The sequence below is a fragment of the Mchenga conophoros genome, linkage group LG23, assembly GCF_057382185.1.
Source record: "Mchenga conophoros isolate Kocher_MC1m ecotype Shallow Benthic linkage group LG23, M_conophoros_male_GT1.1, whole genome shotgun sequence".
In the NCBI taxonomy this organism is placed as follows: Eukaryota; Metazoa; Chordata; class Actinopteri; order Cichliformes; family Cichlidae; genus Mchenga; species Mchenga conophoros.
Genome location: NC_140547.1, coordinates 6399505 through 6414887, shown reverse-complemented (window position 1 = coordinate 6414887; position 15383 = coordinate 6399505). Strand labels below are relative to the sequence as shown.

General features: G+C 43.5%; 1 protein-coding gene across 3 annotated transcripts; it reads right to left on the bottom strand.

The window, feature by feature from the left end:
• Positions 1-320: 320 nt before the first annotated feature.
• On the bottom strand, positions 321-15039 carry arhgap45b (Rho GTPase activating protein 45b). 3 transcript variants are annotated; one of them, XM_085264114.1, is made up of 24 exons: positions 14485-15039; positions 13198-13450; positions 12363-12545; positions 10289-10429; positions 10058-10142; positions 8944-9016; positions 8659-8734; positions 8035-8166; positions 7451-7512; positions 7253-7363; positions 7064-7144; positions 6758-6925; positions 6097-6234; positions 5858-6012; positions 5240-5364; positions 4993-5079; positions 4785-4886; positions 4534-4697; positions 2575-2763; positions 2338-2475; positions 1970-2241; positions 1643-1874; positions 1226-1331; positions 321-1132 (listed from the first exon to the last, which is right to left on the bottom strand). In XM_085264114.1, the coding sequence occupies exons 1-24, from the start codon at positions 14758-14760 to the stop codon at positions 690-692; spliced, it is 3792 nt and encodes a 1263-aa protein (XP_085120240.1). In that variant the 5' UTR covers positions 14761-15039; the 3' UTR covers positions 321-689. The 3 variants fall into 3 exon arrangements, with proteins under 3 accessions (XP_085120240.1, XP_085120238.1, XP_085120241.1); XM_085264112.1 differs by having other exon boundaries at positions 5816-6012; positions 14485-15038; XM_085264115.1 differs by lacking the exon at positions 14485-15039 and adding an exon at positions 13933-14450 and having other exon boundaries at positions 5816-6012.
• Positions 15040-15383: the final 344 nt, after the last annotated feature.

Below are 15383 nucleotides of genomic sequence, written 5' to 3'. Positions count from 1 at the left end.
TTTTACACTAAGCAACGATTAAGACTCTTACCTTTTTTTTCCTCTTGAATGCCATGTTACTCTTGTTGCTGCTGCTGCTATCGTAGACCTACTTTTGATACCAGTCTCTGCTAACTGAGCCTCAGAGGTTACCGCCTACTGTATTCAACACTTCCTCCAGTTCCCTCGCCCCATTGAGTGCCAGGAGTGACAAAATGAATACATTAAAGACGACATATTCCTCACCACGTTCCCCATTCTAGGAAATAGGTTGCAACTGTGCTCATTTGGTTTAATTTCTCCGTCTTGGTAATTTGCACAAAATGCCAAAAATCAAAAACTACAAATTTAAAACAAGAACCTTTATTAAAACTGACATAAGACAAAAGGCAACATTTATAAGAATGTTTACATGCATTTCAATTTTAGAGCTGAAATAACCAGCAGTGGAATCTGCTTGCACGCGTCACATTCTGATGCAGCGTTCCCTTCCCCCAAAAAACAAACGCTTTAAAATACAAACAAATCAAATATCTTGAAACGCCAGTAATCCCAAGAGCAGCAAGCGTGCAGAGAGGGTTCACTGGCAGCAAAGATTAGTACAGTAACATACATCTACAGTTTAAAATTTAATTTGACCTATTTACACGGCAGACCGTTAGGCTTTCATTAACTTCAAATTTAAAGACGAACAGACACGATTGACAATATCAGACAAACTCTGGCTCGCTGTCTCGATTTCTCGTCAGTGGTAATTTCTTTCCACAGAGACGTGCCAGTGGAAGGCCCGACAGGCTCAGTGTGGGAGAGCACGGGTGGTAGTTGTTGTTATTGTTGGACTGATTCACGTTGAGCTCTGCCAGAGAAGCGCTCAGATCCTGCTCTTCTCCAGCACCTTCTTCTGGGGGCCCGCTGTCTGGCAGAGCGGGGGGTTCTTCTCCCTCTGGGTTTTCCTGATCCTGATCCAGATCTTGTTCAGGCTCGATGTGGATTGCAGACTGACTGGACAGGTCCAAACTGTCCCTGTAGCTCAGCTGGTCATCGTCTATGCTCACGCTCTCCTGCTTCGTAAGGCTGTGGGAGTGCCTCTCGTCCAGCTCAGAGTCAGAGTCTGGGAGCTGCTCACTGGAGCCCAATGACCCCAAAGAGCTTCCTGAATGCAGATAAATAAGTGATAAATGTATATAACATTTTCAAGAGCAAATCATTTACTATAAAATTACACAACTTGGCCTTTAAAACTCACCACATCCCTCCTCTGTCTTGTCAACCTCAGGTTTAGTCTTCTCCTCTCTGCTCGCATCCTCTTCTGCATCAACAGGGCTCACCATTTTGTCTTGTGTAACATTTTCCTGAAACCAGGAGGGAAAGTGTGAAAGCTTCACAACATGAATTTGTTTTCAGTCAACAGAAAAATGCAAATCTGGTGTCTCTATTAGCCAGACTGATTATGACCAGTTTTGGTATTGCTCGTTAATACCGGGCTGTTTGCAACCTTTAACTCTTTAGACTTTGTTAAAGCAGGTTTTCTGTTCCAATGCTTTAGAGTATGTGTAAAAACAGAGCAAATATTTTGTGCAGTAGTATTTAATTCCTAAAAATGTCTCACAAAAAGGCTCAGCAGTAAGTAAATACTAATGTGCACCGTGTGCTGGATTCCTACCTGCTGCGTGGAGGCAGCACGGGAGGTTTTGTGGGTCTGAGAAGTTTTGGATTGGAAGATGGAAGAGTAGAAGACTATGAAGGCCTCCACGATGCGAGCCTGATGGGGATAATCAACCAAAGAGGACAGGGATATCGTAGCCCCCGTTGGACGGGGCCGCATCAGAGAGGGCCCAAACACAATGCCAAGGTTGCTGGGGCTCATCTTGTTATCCTGTTCCAGCTCTGCGATCCTGGAATGAGAAAGATGGAGCAAGAAAGGATGGTGAGGTTAACAGAATCTTTGCTTTTTAATAAAAAATTAATATGACTTGTATGACTAACTCACCTTCGAAGGTGACGAACGATGTAGCGCAGTGTGGCGATGTTGGGTTTGGGCAGCTCCTTTAAAAGTTCCCTCAGACTGTCCACCAGGACCAGGACCTCTGGGTCCGTGTCTGGGCCCAGATCCACCAGCTCTGGCCCCCTGCTCACTGCCGGGTGAGTGCTGCTCGACTCTGAGTCCTCCCCCTCCGGTGTGTCTCCTTCATTATGCAGACTCTCCTTTGCCAAACCCATCAGCTTGTTGTACAGATGGAAAGGCATGATGGGCTCAGGCAGCTGGGGGTAAAGGAAAAACACCAAACATATGATGATTGACTTGAGCTTCAGGTTCAGTCTTTACTAGCTGCTACACATCAGTGTAACCTCAGTTACCTGTCTGAGGTAAAGCTTGAGCACGTTGCTTATGTCATGTGGTGAACACTGAGACAACTCGACCAGCTCTTTTCCATTCTCAAAGGCCTGACACAGTTTCTCCACACGGGTCTTCACTCCATTCACCCTGTAGATGCCCTGAAAAGAGGAGAAAGGAGATTTAAACCCAACGGTTCAAAGGCAAACAATCAGAAATCGACCACCCCTTCAAAACACAGCATACGTGCTTTTTCTCACCTTCATCTTCAGTGCCCGTCTCTCGATCTCAGAGATGCACTTGGTGATGATGAAGGGAATACCGTCACTGGCACAGCTGGCTACCTGAGTGAAATCTCTGCCAAACAGCTGCAGACGGCCCTGCAGCTTCTTATGACCACACTGGATCGCCAGAGTTTCCAGACAGCGCTTGTGGCACGCCAGGAAACACTGAGAAAACAGTTAATATAATGATTATCATCTTAACCATCGTAGCCTGGGAACAGCTGTAACTTGTGACTAGGTAGAAAAACTTGTGACATCTAATTAGGAAGAACGTTAAAACCCCCCAAAAATGATTACAAAGGTGTAATGTGCAATTTCAATAGTGTAGGTAACATAAATAAACTATGCATAATACATAGTTTTACACATACAAAAAGTTTCTCCCACTGAAAACTCTACGTCTAGATGAACAGAATCAACTTTTTGGGAACCTATGTTCAATTTCACTGATAAAAAAAACTTTAACTACAGGTGTTTCACATTTGCAATGCAAAGTAAGGCTGCTTGTAGCAATCAACAGTATTCAAATGAGTATGGTTAATCTTGCTGTGAATCTCAATTATCAGCAAGTGACAGCCACATGACAGCCAGCTGAATGTTGTACATGTCTATATGTGTTTATAGTCAATCCACACACACACACACACACACAATCCCTTAATTATTCCAACATCTGCACCATAAATATGCTATGTGCACTGTTATTGTCAGTAATGACTGTTGTCTACTCTGTTATATACACTTAAAACAAAGAAACAACCAGAGTCAAATTTCTTGTATGTGTACACATGCTTGGTTAATAAACGTGTGTGTACAAATAAATAAAATTTAAAAAAAAAATAAAAATCACCTGATGGAATAAAATTAGATAACACGGGCATTAATAAGGGGGTGACACAGTGGCATCACAATTGCCTTACTACATTTCCACTGTATTTATTATGCCCATTGGAAGGAAAACCCCCGATTCAATAGAAAAGATGGTGGGGGGAAAAAAAAAAAAAAAAAAAAAAAAAAAATGGTATAAAGATATGAAATTTGTCTGTCATTACATATTCCTGTTACAGTTGTTTGTTGTGGTTTTATTGTCTCTTTGTTTGCAGTTCTTGATATTTTCTTGGAACACTGGAAATTCCAGTTTCCTGTTCTAAAAACAGAAACTGTACCATCTGTTGTAATCAGAGTGACGTGTAGCTTCTTTCAACTAACTCATATACACGTACACACACACGTACACACACACGTACACACACACACACACACACACACATTTTTTAAAGTCTTTCTTCGGAAATTATTTTTTCTCCCCTCGTTTGCTTTGAGTCATGCTTTACACTTTATGCTACGTAGTTCCTTATTATTGCTATAAATATACAAGATTGTAACAGTTACAGTGACATCACCTTCTTGTTAATAAAGTCTTGTGATGGGCATTTTGAACTTTGCTAAATTTTCCAACCAGAAGGGACGAGCAAGGTGTGGACTGACAGCTGAGGGCCATTTTACGCACAGTTTTTTACACTTCCCCCTCCAACCATTAGAAACAATGCAATTTCCACATTGGCTTTACTTCTCAGGGAAGTCCATCCTTTACAGAAAGTCTGAGATGTTCATTTTTAGTGTTGATCATTACATACTGTAATTTACATGTATCCACACTGAACATATTTATCTAACCACTTATGCATTTTTCTCAGACCATTTGCTATTTTGTGGGGTTCAACATAAAAAGTTAATTTTAAGAATACAAAATATTTTACTTTGACATTTGCATATGCTCACTGAACACGCTGACTACTATCATTAAAATGTAGCATGCATCAGCAACACACTGAGCCGATCTAACCACAGCTGGAAGGCTTTCAGTGTTTCAGTGTGCAACTCGGAGCGTGAGCCTCAAAACATGTTAGCCTGGTGAAGTGATGAAGAACTCACTTCCTCGCATTCAGCTCCCTGGAAATAAACGTAGCTGTCACATTCGCGGCACTTGGAAGGAGTCCGAAGCTTCCTCAGTCGGTGGGTCAAGGCTGCTTTGGACAGGCCGATATTACGGAAAGGTCCGGTGGACACCACCACGTCTGGATCCATGCCGTTAATATCTGCACAGAATAACCCCCATCACACACTCCGCAAAATCCAAACTCAACCGATAGCCAGGTTTAACATGTACAATCTGGAAATCTTACTTTGAGTTTCAAATGAGGACACATTTCCATCTTTTTCATCTGCATCCTCATTGGACGACATCGTTCCAGTCGATGAAGTCCGAACAATCTTAGCGATGTCACCTAAAATAAGTGAGTTTGAGAGCGTTTATAATGCATACTGCCATCTCTGGAGCAGGGTTTTGGTACGGATTAGCGTGAAACTAACAGAAGACGTGTCTACACTTACTTGTGCTGGCAGTTGGAGAATCCAGGCCTCCATCTCCAACAACGCTGTCATCGCTCACTGTTGAGCCCCATGACTTATGCCCCTGTCCTGTGATAACAAAAGGGACAATAACATGAGCTAGTCACATTTTACATTGCAAATTCTGTTAACTACAGACATCAGGATAGTAACAGGTCACAAGTAATTGCGAGGAATTGTTAAGATTTGTGTAAAATCTTTAGCAGTGGCAGGCATCGGATGCACTTACTCTTGCGCTGGACTTCTGACTCTCGGCTGTCTCCAGCTGTCGTCTCCACACTGACGGCAGGACTGTCTGTTTGACTCGTTTGCATGTCTGTGTTGAAGCTGTCATTCCTCGGTCTGTGACCATGGCTGCAACAATTTGGGATTTTCAGATTGCAAATGCATTAAAAGTGGGTTTCTTTTATTCATATTTCGAGAGTCTAGTCCTACGCCTGGGTACAGGGTTGTGTGTAGCAGGTGTGATATGGCATTTTAGTACAAATTACAGCATCAGTGGTATAACACTGTATATAGAGTATTCTATTGTTGTATGTAGTCAATCAACTCCTAAAATAGTCTAACCCAGGTTATATTTGGGAAACAGAAACAACGTGGTTTTGATACATTGTGTCATGTCTGTGAAAATGTTTGGTTAAAGAGAGAATACATTTAGGAACGAGTAATCAGATATGAGTGGATCCTTGCTAAATTCTCTCTGCTGTAGGCATATGCGGCCCCCAAACTGTAACAACCCCCATCCTGAGCTGCATAGGAACGGTTTCATTGAGAAACTAATTGAGGATGCGCTTGAAGTTCTTACTGCGATGATGAGTTGGAGGGAGAGTAGGACTCAAACGCGTACTGGATGGTCGGCTGCTCTGGCAGCTGCAGGTCTCGCACGTGAGCGGCGTACTGCTGGCCGGGGTCGTACAGCTTGCTGCTCTCGCACAGAGTCTGGTAGTGCACAGGCAGGGCTACTGTCTGCATGTGCATGAGCTGGTAGTAGGAGATGGTCGCCTGGAAGTGAAAAGATTAGATGGTGAGCATTTGTAGCTTTTCTTCTTGGCGAGACGCGATGGCTTGTGTGGCCTTTGTTCTCACCGAGCGAATGGTCTGATCACTCTGTTTGATGATGTCCTGCAGCTGCCTCAGCACTGTGACCTTTGTGTGCTCAAGCTCCTGCTGCTGAGTGGCGGCGTCTGCTATACAAGTCTTGTAGGTGGCCTCCGCCTCATCTGCCTGTGCGCACGCACACACACACACACACACACACACACACACACACACACAGAGTTTCAGTTTACTTCTGCTTTTTCTTTGCTGTTTATATCTGTCAGATCATTTATCAGACAGAAAAGTGTTGATGAAACATTTCACACAGTGGCAAAAATCAGAAAGGGTAAGCTTAGTTATTCTTGAAGTGCAGGGTGCGGCCCCCTGGTGGGCAATGAAGGTACATAATTCTTCATTTTCTAACCTATTTTTTAAAATCATGAATTCATCCAGTAGTGGGAAAGATCTGAAAGTCCAGCAGTGGTTTTCACGAGCCCTATGTAAAGCTGAACTGTTCACTCAGCCTAAACTAGCAAGTATCAGATAAACTATTTCCTTCTTTGTGTCCTCACACAACATCTTTGGCTCATGTGACGGAGTTGTGACCAAAGATTTTCAGCTGATATAGGTCATATGCAAAAAAAATTTAATCGTCTTTCTTCCTGCAGAGACAAAACAACATCAGCAAAACAAAGTTATTGAGAAGAACCTTGTTGCGAGCCTCTTCTTCCACTCGTTTCTTCTTCTCCACAGACTTCGCTGTGGATCCCCCTCCCTCCTCTTCAGCTCGGCAGGCTGCCGTTTTAGCCTTGTCGTACTCCTCGCAGCGTGCTATGTAGGCTTGCTTGGCCTTCCGCAGGTTTGCCTCACATTCCATCTAAACGAGGAGGAACGAAACAAAAAAGAAATAAATAAATAAATAGGTTTGTGGTATTTTCAGTTATTGCCTGATTTTCTTGTCACAGTAAAAGGATAAAACAGGGCTGTTGATTAATAAAAGATCATAAGGCCATACCAATTTTCTTTTAGCTCGAATCCAGTGTTCCTTGATCTCCTTACGTCTCTTTTCATGCTCCTGTTTACGCTGCATCAGAGGCTGCAGGATACACATTAAATATGAGAGGTGAGAAATTGCAAGTGACTAACCAAAAATGTGGTTTGTGCTTCATTTACTAGAATAGTAACCAATAACTCAGAAATGTACCTGAATGAAGGTTTGGTTGTGCAGGGTGTTGTTGGCCTGCTGCAGGCCCACACTCTGCTCCTGGTCCTGCTCCAGAGCCAGAGAGTAGATGGAGAAAAGAGGCATGTGGGGCTAGAGGAAGAGAGCAAGCAATAAGATGACGATCGTGAACTATAAAGAAATTACAGCTCTTTAGAGGTGAAAGTGAATGGAGCTTACATGTGTAATACTGTGTTTGGAAGACTGGTATAATCTCTGGAGGCCTTTGGAGAACTCGGTCTCTGGGGAAGACAAAACAAAAACAGAGACTATTAAAATTATGGTCAAAAGCACAACTTCTAGGACAACGTGCACTATAAAAATTTAATCACCCCAAAAAATTCACTATTTTTTTAATAAGATGGAATAAACTTGAATGGCCACTTGAAGCCGTCTTCAAAGATGCCTCAATCCTCATGGACTCCCGGGTTAAAACCCCCCAAATGTACATAAGAAATAACAATGTCTCCAGCCTGTAGTGGTTTTTTAAAACCAATTTCCTCCCATGTGACAGCTAAATGGGTGGATTTTCCCATACAAGTTTTAGTAAGCTCATCAGTTCACTGATAACTTGCTACGTTGTACTCTCATCTAAAAATGGTCACTTCTGACTCAAAAAACAAACAAACAAACAAAAAAAAAAAACAACCCCAAAACATGTCAGTGATAAGAAGCTCAAGTCTAGTTTAGTGTCTGAAATCATAGTTGATAGTTGGTCTGACTTTGTACAATCACTCTCACATAGTTTCGTCACTCCCACTAACCAAGTGAAGTTCTCTTTTCCACGTAGCACATCAGGTCCTTCATGTACTTGGAAATGGTTTTGGCGTAGAGCAGAGCAGAGTCCACCCCTCCCTCGCTGTGCTGTAGGATGACATCCACTTCCTCAGCTCTACCTACACATCAACACACCAACACAGGTCACTGTGCAGGAAACGCTTTGTCGATACGACAGAAAACAGGACGATTGTTTGCGTCGGGTATGCGAGTGGATTTGATTTGGAAGCTTATTTTTAGTGTCTTCTGCTGTGGTCAGTACTTAAATCTGTAATTTCTCTCTGCTAAAAACTTCCCCTGTGACTGTGATTTTCCAACAAACTAACTGCGACAACATCCGAGCACTGCAGGATATTCATCAGCAGGGGGAGACCTACTACACATGAAATCTCTCACATGAACACAGGGATAACATTAAGATTACTACAGTGACGTTGGCGGTTTGAAAGTATGCACCGTCACATCAAAATACAGAAAATAGGAAAATATCCACTATAACGTTTACATATGGAGTCAAATGAGATGAATGGAAAGGAGGAGGTTACACTGTTATGCAAAGCAGCACCTGTGATTAACTGAAAGCAAAAGCTGTACGGCACCTTTATGCTTACCCATGTCCTGCAGGTCGCTCCTGTAATGTCCACCATCTCCTCCATGGCCAGAACCAGTGTACAAGTTCTCCATGGACTAAAACGGCATAAACACGAACCTTTACTCGCTAGAATTAGAGGATATTTTTCTTTCCCCCCCCCCCTTACACTCAGCAGAAATTTAGGTGTAGGTGTCATTTTGCGGGCAGTGACGTTTAATTTAATCAAGGAGCTTTTTGCATAACCACCACATTAAGTAACTTTTCTTTTTGGTTGGCACGTGTGAAATATAGGTGACAAACTCACTCTGCTCTTCTCTGTAGGCAGCAAGGAGAGCAACGTGCTGCTGTCCACCTCTCCCATCAGCAGTTCAGACACACTAAAGAGAAACACAGACTCCTTCACACAAACGTAAAATCTTTGTTGAATTGCAGAGAGAGAAAAAGCGTAAGATGGATTTCAAAAGAGAAAGCAGTAGAGAGGAAGAGGGCCAGGCCTTCTACGAAACCTCCACAGGTACACTGCAGATTGAAGGTGATAAGCAAGTTTCGTGACAGTTTTTGTTAGTCTACCAGCTTTCCTTCGCCGCCCCCCAAAATCATGTAATTTGGTAGCAGTCATTTTTATTTTCTTGCAACCATCCTATGTGCTGAAATGCAGGCCAAACAACAACACTAGATTTTTCCGTCTTTGCATTCATGTCAAAATCGAGTCATACAGAGGAAGGCTAGAGAAGAGAATGAGGAAACAGACTCATATGGCAGATTTCAACTGTCTCTGCCAGCTCACTTCCTCCTGAAGCTGTGTGACAGTTGTGTAAACCCTGAAATGGCACAGACAGGCATGCGATAAAATCCTGGTACGATACGCCACAATTATACTTCAGCTTTTAGTATTTTTCCTTTGCCATTAAAAAAAATATATATATTCATTTTACATTACTATTAGAAAAAAAATACAAAAAGTTACAGGAAAACAAAAGCAAATTTAAAGGCCAGTTCTTTTGATCTCAACTATTCTCAGGTAGCTCAAATCAACCGAGTGTTCCCACGATGTATTTTCTCTTTGGTCTGCAATCTGTTCATTTAGCAGGCAGGTAGTCAACAGCATTTTCTACTTTTGGTTTTGTGTCATACGGTAGAAGAAAACCCACTTCCTGTTTTCAGCTTTGTCTCATGCAAATGTGTCACCATCACTGCACTTCTCTCTCTCATTCCCAACAGCAGACTACTTTGTTCGTATTAATATCTACAATTACACACCACCTGAACTGCCTGTGTGTGAACAATAGCCTACTGGACACCACTAAGGCTTCACTGCCACTGAAATACATTCTTAGAAGCTACTGATAAGAAACAGAAGCAGCTTTTGACAGCGTTTTACTTTTATATATGAATAAAAAGCTGATTTAGATACTTACTTGCTACTAAAAGCGACAGCAATGGTTTCAATTGCCTTCTCAAAGTCCTTTTTATCAGCCTCGTTAGAGGACTCATAGTGGAAACCTGGAAAATCGTACATGTGTTCAGGTTTCAGTCGTGGTCAAGAGTAGTTACAGAGTGATGTTGGGTTTTACCGTCATTGTACAACTCAGATTTACATCGAGATTTTCAAAGACATGCATCTAAAAAAAACAGAAGAGTCTGTCTACCTTTGACCTTGGATATGAGTTTGCCGGCAGCAGTGAGGATCTCGACGGTGTTGAGCAGAGGATAAGTGTTGATGACCTGGCGCAAAATCCGAAGCACCTCCCCTAAACACTCGTGGGCCACGGGCCGCTGACTCTCCTTACCTGGGTGAGATAGAGTCGTGGTAGGTGAAACAAGAACCAAGAGGAAAAACAGCGGAACAAGCTTCAAAAAAAGATCACGCTTGAGGTTTAGGATGTGTTGACTTGCCAACAATAAGCCATCTACTAAAATCGCTGCCAGCGCGTAGCAACTTGTCTCGTTCTCGATACAATATGTACGTGAACATTTTGCTGACTTTATTTTGGGCGATGCATTCTGCCAAACGCAGTTGCAATCATTGTGAAATTGCTGGTTTGTGGCACCACCTGAGATACAGTTTAAACAGAATCTCTGCTTCCTTTCCGCAAGAAACACTAAGAACTTGCTGATTTTAATCCTCACATAGCCAAGTCCGTGTTCATTAAAGAAATGTAGGTGCTTACAGGTGGAATTTTTAAAAATGTTTGGATGGAGCAAGGCTAGCAAGAAAACGAGTGCTATCGATACATTAGCTCTTCCCTGAAATAACATTGCTGAAAGTCTCCAAGTCTTTCTTCCCAGGGGAACAGCAGATGGAGACTGACAGTTGAAACACCAACCATAAGGACACTGATAATAGGCCAAGTGTCAGACAGGTCAGCTCCAGATAAACATTGTCAGCTTTAATGTCACTGGTGACACATTTCTAGCCTCCTTTCCTCCAGACACCGGTTTTGTCAACCCTTTAATGTTGCAACCTCGCATTCTTCCATCGAGTCATCTAATCACACTGGCTCGCTGGTGGAGGAGAGCAGAGGGCAGCTGGTCCATCACCCTCGTCTCGAAATGTGTGTCAGAGTATCAGATTAGCAGCAGCACACTACAAGAACAGAGTGACCTAAACACAGTGCCGGAGAGGATGTGGTCCCTTCTATTGTTTTGCAACACTACAAACCAACTGTGGTGTTCTGCAACATTTTTTTTCCCTGTGGCTCAAATGTTCTTTTTGAAGTTTCTGAGAACAGTTTTTAATGTCAAAAGAGGTTTTGCTTTAGATTAAGAGCACCTCAACGCCGCAATTGTATTTTTGATTCTGAAAGTGATCAGTGTCGCATCACTGCAACGCAGCCAGACTATCAGACGAGGAAGTGCGGACGAGGCCTTTCTGTCAGAGACAATCCATCATGGCTTCCTGTTTAGAAAGCTCTCTGTGGGTGGAGAACATGACAGAACAGAGCCAGATAACAGACAAGTGAGCTAAACTAGCCAAAACACGACAGAAACTAGAGAAGACAACACAGTTTGAGCATTCAGCAGGTGGACTTTCTTTGTTCTTTTTCAAACCCCTGTGATATGGCCCCTTTTTTTTAAAGCTTCACTGCATCGTGCACGTGGAGCACAAGAACATGTCTGCAGTAAACAAAAAACTGGTTTCCTGCTGGAGACAAGCGTGCGGTTGTCTTTGTGAGCGCGCTGCCTCCATTTGGAGAGAGGAAGCTCAGAGCCTCTTGTAAAGCTTGCTTGTGCAGAGATGCTCCGCCCATAACATACTCCTCCTCCTCCCCCCTTGCACACCGCGCACATGTGTCGCTGAACACGGCGGATGTAAGATTGGATCCCTCATGTCCTCTCTGTGTAAGCTCTTGTCAAAATGGAGTGACACAAAAGGGAAGAGAGAGTGCAAACACTATTGTTGTTTCTCCAAAGCTACTGAATGGAGGGCGACTATTCAAAACCTTACATGGCTTCGTGTCAGCAGGAAAGTGTGTGTTGCCCCAACAGTGGGGAAAACAAGTGATATTTTTAATGTGCTCAGCTTTGAGGGACTCCCAGAGCGCTTTGTTCAAAACAAATCTAGACACAGCACGTTTCTGTAAGTCAGAGTTTGGCAGGGAAGACTGCAGCTGCTAACAAGACCAAACAAAAGCCTGTCTGACAGGATGTATTTGGGGGCTTCTCACGCAGGTTTGTGTTGGAGATGTACAAGACAAAGCTTAAACCTGTCACGGCTCTCACCCTCAGCCAGAACAACATCCTTCAGCTTCTCCACAGCCTCTGCAAAGCGTGCGACATCCCTCAGCAGGGCTGGGATGTCCTCCACCTCGATGGCTGCGCTCTCTGGACTGTCAGATGGAGTCGTCGGGGTTATAGCCCCTTTTCCCTGACCTCTAGTGAAAACCCACGACTGGAGCGGGAACCCTGAGGAGACACAGAAATATCACTCAACAAACACGCATTTAGTCTTCATGTGAGACTTTCAATTTTTACTGAATAATCTTCATGAATTATCACAAAAAAATAAAAATAAAAAATAAAAATAATAAAAATAATAATAGAATGATTCAAGATTTTAGAGAATACAATCAAACTGTAATGAAATAAAAACAAAAAACAAAACGTGGGGATCTGTATCATTTGGTTTTCTGCAAATGTGCAACAGTTTCAAGCTTATATGCTCACTAGTGTGACATTAGAGGGGCCCTTCGCATCTACCCAAAACATTTGACTATTCCTTTCCATTAGAGCATTTTTTTTGGCTTGTTCTTGGTCAGAAGTTGTAGAATGGCAATTTCTGGTCATGATTTTCCTTCTTACATTTAACAGTGTAAGAAATCTATTTAAAGAGCAATCATTAGTTAAAGAACTCCTCAGTTTCACAGTTTCTAGGCTTTGAAATCCAAGTCGATAATCTCAAACCTTTCAGCTTCACTCATATTAAATGTTTAAAAGGTGATAACGCCACATAAATGCTTCAGTTACAGATCATAAATGGTGTTTTGACCAGATTCTGTTTGTGATGGGCCACGCTCAGCAAGCAGGAGCAAGACTATAATTAAGTGATGGAGCAGACCTGCAGCGCTGGCGTGTCGGCTCAATGCGGTCGGTCTCTTGAGAGTGGCCACAGGAGACGGGCAGCCCACCCCCTGCATCATTCCCAATTTATTGTGCTGAGTGCTCGGGGTGCCTGGGCAGGACGCGGAGGGATCCTGGAGCCCGGCGGAAGTTGGGGTAAGTGTTGAAGACGAGGAGGAGGAAGATGAGGGGGAACAAAAGAGTGTGATGTCGACTGCATCTCTGCGAGGCTGCTCCTGGAGAATGGAGAGCTGAGAGATGACAGGAAGACAGAGAAGGTCAAGACTGCAATGTAGCTCGTCCCTTTCAGCATTACGGCTAACAAGGTGACTTTTCTTTGCCTCTGGGGCCAGCAGCACTGTTGTTATTAGTAAACAATCATATGCAGACTTTCACAAGATCCTGTGCTGCGTTGTGCAATACTTCCTGACTCCAAGCTGTTAACGGGTGTGGCAAACTCAGCAGAAAGTCGAATAACTTTATACATCACCTACAAAAAAATAAAATAAACAAAAACACACAACTCACGGAGAAGTTTCTTTTTTTTTTTTGGCCTGTTGGTACTCAACAGAAAACTTCAACTAAAGTCAGCGGCCTGTAGATTTAGGGCTCGACAAGTGCATCTCAACCAAGCAAAAGCAGCCTGAAAATTTTAAATACTTTACAGGAAACCAAAAAAAAGCATCAGTGCATATTTTCTGTTCAGAGACTTGTGTGTACACGACAAACGTACCTGTTTCAGCCATACGTTGTGCTTGTTGGGCAGTATGTCCAGTCTGTCCTTGCCTTTCGACTCTGCTTTTTTAACTCTCTGACTTGTAGAATAAGGGTTGTAACTATTTTTGCCACCACGTTTCAGCATGCTCCTTGCCCTCTAGACTTTTGTCCTCATTCTAATCACAAATTCTCAAAACGCATTCACTCACTTGCTCACTCACACACGCAAAAACCCCACAGGAGACATACTTCCTATGCGCCACATAACCAGATATGAGTCAGCTTACAGTCAGGTACCCATCACAGCACTCAGCACTGTGACACTGCATTATAATGACTGGTTTCAGCTAGAGGACAGTTTTCACACCCCTGATCGCACCAGCTACAGCAGCAGAAAAGATTCCCCCCCAAAAAAGACTAAAAACTTACAGAGCCTCACACAAACACACACACACAAACAAAAGCACCCCTGGTAATGAGCCCTCTCAGAAACTTGTCCACTCCAGATGATGGTCATCTGACACACACACAGTTAAACATCAGAAACCAGAAGTGATGCGCTACTCACAGACGGGGCGCTGCTCTGTGGCCCAGGGCTTCCTGCTCGACTCTTCTTCGAGATAGACGGTGTCTTGATTAGTTCCCGTTTTTTCCTGAACATCTTCAGGGTGCCTTTGCCGTCCATCCCGACTTCTTTAAGCTTCACGTACAGCCCCCCCACCCACCCCCCGACTCGCCACTTGGGTGCTCTGCCGCTCGAGCTCAGCGGGAGCTGGGTGCCATCCAGGTCGAGTTTGAGCCACGATAACTGTCTGTCTGTCTTCCTCCTCCTGGTGTCACTCATCGAGCCGCGCAGGCTCACTGACAGAGAAACTCACCGCAAACCGTCAGTGCGCACCCGGCATCCGCTGTGCGCGCGCGTTTCAGTTTCCTCAGGGGGGAGGAGGAGGAAAGACGCACGGATGACTTTGTTATCCACCGAGCTTCGCGAGGATTAATTCAGGTTGAGGTGCACGCGGGGAAATGCGGTCCCGACGGCGTCTCTCCTGGTGAAGTCAGAAGCAGCGAACACAAGCAACAACTTGTTGCCTCGTTCACAGCAGCAATCAGTCCATCCTGACACACGTGTGTTCCCAACATCTGAAACGACGCTTTTGACGGTAACCTTCCGCCCCTCTGTGCACCTGCTCGGGCCACAGAATTAAAACCCCGAGGTGTACATGCGCCCCGAAACCGCTTTAGACCGAGGTTTGTTTAATTTTTTCATTATCAGAAGGAAAGCGGAGAAATTATTAAACTACATCTGATAATAATGTTAAATGAATTGTATGGAAGCAAAATAGATCCCAAGTAACATCAATTCATAGCATTTGATCACAGCAAGTACCGAATCTGTATCAGTTCATGTTTTATTTCAATAGAGTTGAGTCGACGCGGTTTGAGATCCACTATATGAAGTTAAAGTCA

What these genes read in the sequence shown, in the direction of transcription:
- arhgap45b (XM_085264112.1), bottom strand. Translation starts at nt 14,760, where the DNA reads ATGAGTGACACCAGGAGGAGGAAGACAGACAGACAGTTATCGTGGCTC. An exon ending in AAGAAGAGGCTCGCAACAAG is followed by an intron (nt 6,235 to 6,757) that starts GTTCTTCTCAAT and finishes GCGTGCGCACAG; the next exon opens with GCAGATGAGGCGGAGGCCAC. An exon ending in GTGATCAGACCATTCGCTCG is followed by an intron (nt 6,013 to 6,096) that starts GTGAGAACAAAG and finishes TTTCACTTCCAG; the next exon opens with GCGACCATCTCCTACTACCA.